The 8,871-nt window shown below is 36.9% G+C and overlaps 1 protein-coding gene across 2 annotated transcripts; it reads left to right on the top strand.

Moving 5' to 3' along the window:
* Nucleotides 1-1,262: 1,262 nt before the first annotated feature.
* On the top strand, nt 1,263-8,619 carry MRPL15 (mitochondrial ribosomal protein L15). 2 transcript variants are annotated; one of them, XM_033126912.1, is made up of 5 exons: nt 1,263-1,447; nt 2,314-2,468; nt 3,900-4,065; nt 6,742-6,865; nt 7,360-8,619. In XM_033126912.1, exons 1-5 carry the CDS (start codon nt 1,319-1,321, stop codon nt 7,695-7,697), a joined length of 912 nt encoding a protein of 303 aa, XP_032982803.1. In that variant the 5' UTR covers nt 1,263-1,318; the 3' UTR covers nt 7,698-8,619. The 2 variants fall into 2 exon arrangements, with proteins under 2 accessions (XP_032982803.1, XP_032982804.1); XM_033126913.1 differs by having other exon boundaries at nt 1,263-1,454.
* The last annotated feature ends 252 nt before the right edge of the window (nt 8,620-8,871 follow it).

Genomic DNA, 8,871 nt, shown 5'->3' with positions numbered 1-8,871 from the left:
GTTTACATTTTTTTTTAACTTTTAAAAAATATTCAATTTTGGGAAGTCTCCCCTAGTAGAGTTCTAACAACCTGGAGGCAAGATCCTGTTTGATTTCATCCATGTATATTTTTCAGTAGCAAGTTCAGTGTCTTGCTCATAAATATTGCTTAAAGGAATGAATGCAACCTCCTTCTGTAGTAATTTTATATATAAATTCAAAAAGGTTTAGTTACATAGAAGTAGCTGCCTTCCAAAAATTCGTTTTCACTTTCACTATTTGTGATGTTAACAGGAATCAGCATGAACAACTCCCTAGGAAGACAATGAAATATAAAAAGAACAATAAAAATAAAAAGATGGTCTTCTATCTTACACTCACTTAAGACAAAAACACAGAAGCTAATATTTTTACAGTAAAAAGACTAGGCATTTTGTGCTGCTGATATTCAATTTTTATATTATAAAAAATATTTTTATAATAGGGGGCAATGTAAGTTTGAATTCTACCTCTGCCGTTTGTTGTGAGACCTTAGTCAAGATACCCCACCCACTTTGCCAATTCTTACTGTCTCGGTCAGTAAAATGTAATAACATCTATCTCTATGAATGGTTTATTGAGATAAAGCGAGTTAAAACTAACTTAAAGCGTCTGGCATTCACCAAGCGCTCAGTATGGCTCCTATCATTATAAAAAGTGAAGTTAGTATCTCAGTGACTCAAAGCATAGGTGAACACGGATGAGAAGGCATAGTTTAAATCTTATTCACAGGTTGGTACCAGGCATTTTAATAGCTGGACCCTGAATATTATTTTTAAAATGTTGTTAGAAATATTTATTAATACAATTGTCCGTATCTAGTCGAACATACTGAGTATTTTCGTATCTTACCGTGTGTAATTAGCCAAGCTTAAAGCTAATAATGTAGCGCTCACGTCATTTTACTCCCGGTTCCACGTTGAGCTCAGATAAGACACCGCCTCATGAGGACTACCCGGCCAAACACCGTCTCAGATTCTCTAACGTACAGCGTTTCCAGTGCGTGGCAAAAGAGAACATTGTATGTTAAGAACCCGACATTAAGGCACAAACTCTCAAAATATGATCACACGCCCAAAGAACTAAAGAAAAAAAAAAAAGAGAGAAGGCAGAGGAAGCAACACCCACAGAACAAGCTTGCAAAACCTTCCAAATCCACTGCCTAACGCCAGGATCACGCCACACCCCGGGGCAGAGGGCCTAGCGGCCGCTGCAGTACGACAGGGGCGGGGCCGCGGCCGTAAAGCAGTGTCCAGAGACCACGTGTGCTCCCAGGTAGCTAAGGGCGGCCGGCCGTGGATGTTCTCGGCTTTGCGGGTCATGGCCGGTCCCTTGAAAGGTCGTGGGGCCAGGCCTCTGGACCTGCTCCGGGGCCTGCCCCGTGTGAGTCTGGCTAACTTAAAGCCGAATCCAGGTTCCAGGAAACCGGTAAATGGTTGGTGGCGGAGCAAGGAAGCGCTGCGGGGCGGGGGTAATGGGAGCGGCCCTTTACTGCGGGTCGTGTTCTGGGACTCCTTTCCCGAAGGGTGTTGGGATGAACGTAGTGTTGCCAAGTCCTTGTTCTTCTGAATTGCACAGAAGAAAATCTTCCCACCTGGTCCTGATTCTTAAGGTTTACATTTAAAAGCATAATTATGTTAATTAGGGAGGGGGAGCGAAGTCGCAGAAACTGCAAAATGATTTTCATTCAATTTTGGATTTAAAATGAAGTGCTTTTCTGATATGTCTTTGTCTTCATGGGAAAATTTTGAATTGATTTATTACGTTTGATATCTCTTCTGAAAATCACTGAATACAGCTAAGAAACGTGTTGACATCTGTCATTTAAAATCAATTTGTTGCTTTCCTGAAGTGACAGGAAGTAAATTAAGAAAAACATAGGTAACAATTTAAAAAATTTTAAAAATAGACAGGTAACAATTACATATTTACAATTGATTACACAATAAGTTTTCTTGAATATCCTTTGTCATTGTTTGTCGTGTTTGTTTTATTCTAGGATTTTTTTTCAGTGCCAGCTTGTCCTAGAATCCTTATCCCCATCTCATCCTTGGATTTTTGCCTTTGAAACACAACTTGGACTTTAATTAGAAGAATAAGCTACATTACATCTTTAGAGGCAAAGATACTAATTTAGAGTGTGTGGACATTACAGCAGTTAGAACCATGTTTGCCACTTAGTAGTGTTAGTATTGGTTGGTTGGATGACTGAGTGACATAAAAGAAATATACGGTGAAAAGGCAAAATACTGTTTTTAAAAATGCATCTGTAGATCTAAAACTCTTCTTTGTAGGAAAGACGACCAAGAGGTCAGAGAAGAGGTAGAAAATGTGGCAGAGGCCATAAAGGAGAACGGCAGAGAGGAACCCGGCCCAGACTGGGCTTTGAGGGAGGCCAGACTCCATTTTACATCCGAATCCCCAAATATGGGTTTAATGAACGACATAGGTAAGATGCTTTGCTTTTTAAAGTAAAAATCCCCAATTTTCCTGAGAATCACCTAAAAAAAAAATAGCTTGGGAGAAATTTAAGTTCACTTTGAAGCCAATTTATGCTGTTCCATGAACCATTTTTGGTAATGAAACTTAGCCTGGATTAGTAGGAAAAAAAGCCCAGACATTGCACTAAGACCCGCAAAATGGAGATAATAATGCCTGCTCTCCTGGTTGTTTAGAGGCTTAGCAATAATATCTGTAAAAATCTGTTCCATTGTAGTCACCCAGTAATTAATGTAAATTTTCCACAAATTTGTTTATTATTTGTGTAAAAGAGTAAAATAAATTTTTAGAAAGGCAAATTATCTTTAGTAAAACAAAGGAAGTACTGATTTTATTTCATTACCAAAAATCAAGCTGTGGGGACAGAATCCCAGAGAGCAGTTTCCAGGCTCTCGGCCTCACGTGGAAAGGTGCTGGCTTGGGTAGTAGATGGCCATCAGCTGTGGCTAATTGGCCATCAGCTGTAACCAGTTAACCAATTAGTCACTGATATAACTGCCCGGACTGTACTGGGTGGTTGATTGGCAGAAAAGTAGATGGCAGATTGCAGATCATGTGGATCCTACTTCCTGTGTGTGTCTCTCCTGGCCACCAGCGAGACTGGGGTGCAGGAAGACCTCTTGTTGGGGCACTGGCAGATACTTGCTTCCTGTGTCTCCAACGTAGCTACCAGCGAGAATACAGTGGTATGACTCCCCTATCGATGGTTCCATTGGTGTTCCTTTATGGCCTCACCGTATCCTGCGTTCTTATGTGGGGAGCCGGAGCTGAGACCCTGCATGACACCCTGCATGACACAAGCAATATTACATGTTTGTTATACTTAGGAAGGTTTTATTTTGTTAAACCATCTAAATTGATGGAGGAAAACATATGTAATGCAGGGCCTCAGCTCCTGCTTCCCTCAGGTGAACTCAGGATATGGTGAGGCCAAAAAGGAACACCAGTGGAGCCACAGGTACGGGGTTCATACCACTATATTCTCGATGGTGGCCGGTCAAGACAAAAGAAGCAAATATCCGCCAATACCTCAACAACGGGTCTTCCTGCATCACTGTCTCGCTGGTGGCCTGGCAAGACACAGGAAGTAGGATCCGCGCCATCTGCAATCTATGCTTGCTGACCGCTAGCATAGCATCAGCAATTATATACAAAGCAATAGTGGCTAATGGCCAACTGGTAACAGCTGATGACCAACTGGTTACAGCTAATGGCCATCTAATAACCGAGCCAGCACCTTTCCACTTGAGGCCGAGAGCCTGGAAACTGCTTTCTGGGACTCTGTCCCTACAATATAGGACAAAGCTTTGAGTTGATTTGGAGAAGTTATAGGAAGATAAGTTTGACTGAGTTTTTCAACTGTTACATTCTTGTTTTGTAGCTTCAGACGCCAGTATCAACCTTTAAGTCTCAACAGACTGCAGTATCTTATTGATTTGGGTCGAGTTGATCCTACTCAACCTATCGACTTAACCCAGCTTGTTAATGGGAGAGGTGTGACCATCCAGCCACTTAAAAGAGATTATGGTGTTCAGCTGGTAGAGGAGGTAAGTCTGGATTAGATTTATTGGAGTTACATAGATGACTATTTAATTTCTATATAATCAACACTTGCCTTCTTTATTTTATATATCCCTTTTCAGTTGTCAAAACCATTATATAGTAGTGATTGTGTTACACTCAATTGTGATTTTAGAAAGATGGCATTCTCATTGAGGGCCTCTGTTCTCTGGTCCTGAATTGCTCTTCTCTCTGTATCCATTCAGCTTGCTCCCTCGCTTCCTTTGGTTCTCTGTTCAAATGTTACCATACCAGGAAGATCTTTTTCTGACATTTTTTTATAAATGAGTACTCACACATCCACCCCACCCTATCCCACCCCCTGCCTTACCCTGCTCAAAGTATTTTTCTTTGAATATATGAACACCTGACATTTATTACCAAGTAATGCATTTATTTTTCATTGTCTTCCTTACTATTATGTAAGTTTTTTGAGAGCAGGGGCTTTGATTTATTGCTATGTTTTCAGTATTGGCTCATGATAGTCACTCAGTTAATATGGAGGAAAGAAAGAAATCAAATCCAATTCTAATTGTAGTAAAGAAGTTTTCTGTTTATAGAAATTGGCCAGGCATTTCAAAAACAGATAAAATCGTACATTGTTAAATCAACTACTCCTGTTACTTGTATATGAATAATACAGCTGTGTAACTAACTTAGTATCCACTAGAGGGAAGCATGTGTTTATAGAAAAACCTTTTAGATATCTTTGAAAAAGTAAACCTTATGGGTAAAAGCTTTCCAAATAAAATGATTTGAAAAGAGAATACCAAATACACGAGTAAGCCTCAGTATTCTACTTTGGGTGTATGAGGGAATACACATGTAAATTAACATGGAAAAAATCCATGACCTCATTAGCTAGTAAACTGCACATCCCAACAGCTTTTAAGCATGTCTATTAAACTAGCAGAAATAATACTGAAAATTACACCAGGGCAGTGGTTGAGTAAGTACAATTATACACCATTTACAGCTTTGTAAACTGGTTAACCTTTTGTGGATTTCAGATTTGTAATAAATAGTGGCTATTAAAACTGTTTTGAGCTTTCAACATAAAATTACCAATTTGGTAATATATGTTCTAAAGGAAAAACAAAAGAAACCTAACTGATATAAAGATATTCCTAAAATGCTTTATATAAAACTGAAAATACTGAAACCAAACCCAATGCCCAAGGATAGGGAAATGGTTAAGCAATTATGGAATAGTAATTAAAAATCACAAGTAAAATGACAAGAGGTTATCTTATTGAGTTAAAGGTTTCCATTGATTATACAGATGCAGACCAGAATCAGAGACAAAAAAATGTGTGTTGGAATAATGGAATATTTTTTGAAATACGTTAAAGTTTATAATTAAGAAAAGGAATCTGATTGGGAGCCGGCTTGTTTCAACCACACCAAAAGAGCAAAATGTTTCTGGCACCACAGAAAGGAGGATGAGGCCACCATCTTTTTATTTTTGTCAGAATATGTTTTGAAATTAGAGTAAAATATATAACATCCTAACTATAGGGATCAAAACCAGATCTTTAAAGTTCAGTGCTGTATTTTTTTAGTGTTGACCATCTAGGGAAAGGTAGACTTTTTTTTTGGATCAGTTTAGGGACTATAAGAAAATCAGCAGTGAATGCAAAGTGAATTTCTGTTGTTGTCTTCTGCCTTTTTCCCTAGAGAGGGCTAACCTCTCCAAAGTTCAGATATTATTGTCAGGTCTCTTGTTCTTTTGCCAGTTCCAGCCCATTCATATTCTTTAACCATCTCTTGGCCTCTTGTTTACTTACCTTTTTCCCTCGAAAATAAGACCTAGCCAGACCATCAGCTCTAATGCGTCTTTTGGAGCAAAAATTAATATAAGGCCCAGTCTTACTTTAATATAAGACCCAGTATAATATAATATAATATAATACAGTATAATACTGTGTATAATATAATATAATACCAGATCTTACGTAATATAACATAATATGTAATATAATACCCGGTCTTATATAATACATGACCGGGTCTTATATAATTAATATAATATAATATAAGACCCGATCTTATATCTTATTATATAAGATCGGGTCTTATATTAATATTTGCTCTAAAGGACGCATTAGAGCTGATGGTCCGGCTAGGTCTTATTTTCGGGGAAATATGGTATTGATAAGTTCTTATCTATATCACATGGCATCATGTGGTTAAGAACACAGACACTTGTGACTAGACTCCCTGTGTTAGAATCCTAGCTTTGTGATCTTGGGCAAATTACTTAACTTCTCTGTGCTTCAGTGTCCCCAGCTATGACAATAGTTTAGCAATAATTCTGTCATACCGTTGTTATTATGATTATGCAGTCTACAATTAATGAAGTGCTGGGAATGGGGGGTTATATTGGTGTCTACAAAATGCATTAAATGAAAATATAGTCATCCCTGCTTATAGGGAATGAAGATTGGTAAAACAAGGTGGTCTAAAAAATGTAAAATAATTTGATGTTGTTTAATAGGACCACTAAGCAGAGGTATTTAGAGGAGGAATGACTTGGATCATAGAAGGTTGACTTACATTGTAGACATTTTGGAGGAGAAAACACTGTAAAAAGGAAGCTTGCCATAATTACTTTACTTTTAGTCAAGCTATCTACTAACAGACTTTGTTTTGACATATTACAGGGTGCTGACACCTTTAAGGCGAAAGTTAATATTGAAGTACAGTTGGCTTCAGAACTAGCCATTGCTGCAATTGAAAAAAATGGTGGTGTTGTTACTACAACCTTCTATGATCCAAGAAGTCTGGGTAAGCTTGTTCTGTAGTCATTTTCTTCTCTTCCTCTTTGTCTTAACCTGGCTGCCATATGAGGATTTTAAAAGTCCTCATGGTTCTTTGATTTGCAGTTTGGACATCTTGGTTTCCTGTTTCAGGATTTCCTTTTATTGGTCTGGCTATTGGGGCTCCATCTTCTTTTAATATACTTTTGCCAGTATGTCATAAAGAGGTTTTGTTTTCTGTTTTTAAACATAGTACTTAAATACAATGTTACCTATGTTTAAGAAATTCATTATTTTTTGGTAACTCAGGAGTAATTTTGTCAAGAAGCAAGCTTTTGAAAATGAAGTGTTTCCACTTGCTTACTTAAGACAAGACTACTTAATAAAAAAGGTTTTTGGAATTAAGTTCTGATCTTGATAATATTTAAAAATTACTGATGAAAAAATCATTATTAAAAGATGATCATTATTTACATAGCCAATATTTGCATCTTTCCTTTTTTATTTAAAAATGCGTTTTAGAAATTCTATGCAAACCTGTTCCATTCTTTCTACGGGGACAACCCATTCCAAAACGAATGCTTCCACCTGAAGCCCTGGTCCCATATTACACTGATGCAAAGAACCGTGGTTACCTGGCGGATCCTGCCAAATTTCCTGAAGCAAGACTTGAGCTCGCCAAGAAGTATGGTTATATTTTACCTGATATCACTAAAGATGAACTCTTCAAAATGCTTAGTACTCGAAAGGATCCAAGGCAGATTTTCTTTGGTCTTGCTCCTGGATGGGTGGTGAATATGGCAGATAAGAAAATCCTAAAACCTACAGATGAGAATCTCCTCAAGTATTATAGCTCATGAATTCCCTTCCAAGAAAGCAAAGTTGTAAACAAGTATTGGAAAAGGGAATGAAACATATGTATCTCATTGCATTTTCTTAATTTGTAATTCTCTAGATTTTTTTTTTTTGGATGTTTTCTATGTAATCATCTCCTTTGTAAAAATTTAAAAATAAAAATCTGTAGGAACTGAATTTATAGATTCTGTCTGAAAGATACAAACTCCCTGGTGGTCTGCCAAAGGAAGATTATAACTTTAAAAATATTTCTAGTCAATTTTTTCATGATCTTTTCATCCAGGTCTTATTGTTGCAAATCAGAGTGAATATGCAAGTGGAATGGGGTTGATTTGTATGCCTGTTCAGTCAAGGTTAGAGCAGTTGCTAGGGAGCTGGTGCCCCCTTCTTCAGTAGCCACAAGGAAGCTCTGCTACCCAGTGTTAAGATGGTAAGACTTCAACTTGAGATGATAAAGATGTGGGGTGTGAGTTTAAGGTTTAAGACTGGTTTCTAAGTAGTACGATATTTTCTAAAATTGAAACAAAAATTCCAGGTGAGTTCATTTTCTCAACTCTGATGTATAAACAATTATTATTAAGCTATTAACATTTTTTCCCCTGAAGAAAGTGTTCTAATTCTAATTAATATACATTTACATATTTCATATATTGGAGACATTTGTCTTTCAGTCATTTTAAGTGATGTTGAAAAAATTGTTTAGTGAGTACATAAGCCATAAAAACAATTGTGAAAATTAATGTAAAAAATTCAGCAGTTAGTAAGCTTACTTAGCTTTGCAAAGATCTGTTGTATCTAAACTGTAAGGAGGCTCAATTTATCTTGATGTAATTAAATCTTGAATAATTCATGATAATTTTTCCACAGTAGAAATAAAGTGATTCCAGCTATGTATTTTTTAAAAATAAAAAAATTTAAAAGCCTAAATGGTGCGATATTTTGTTTTGTTAACTTATTTACCTCATATATATGACCTGAGATTCAATGTATACTTTATGTACCAAGAGTATATTTCAATTTTTGTTTAGGATTATATAGTTTGGCTTATTGTTAAACCATTCCTTAATACCCAAAACTTATAAGAATCACTACTAGGACCATCTTCTATGATAGCCACCTTTGAATTACAGAGGACAGAAAAAATTTTAAAACGTTATTTTTCAGAGACCCCAAGTGACA

This window comes from Rhinolophus ferrumequinum, chromosome 14 (genome assembly GCF_004115265.2).
Source record: "Rhinolophus ferrumequinum isolate MPI-CBG mRhiFer1 chromosome 14, mRhiFer1_v1.p, whole genome shotgun sequence".
In the NCBI taxonomy this organism is placed as follows: Eukaryota; Metazoa; Chordata; class Mammalia; order Chiroptera; family Rhinolophidae; genus Rhinolophus; species Rhinolophus ferrumequinum.
The sequence above is the reverse complement of the archived record's forward strand: the minus strand, read 5'-3'. Positions and strand labels throughout refer to the sequence as shown.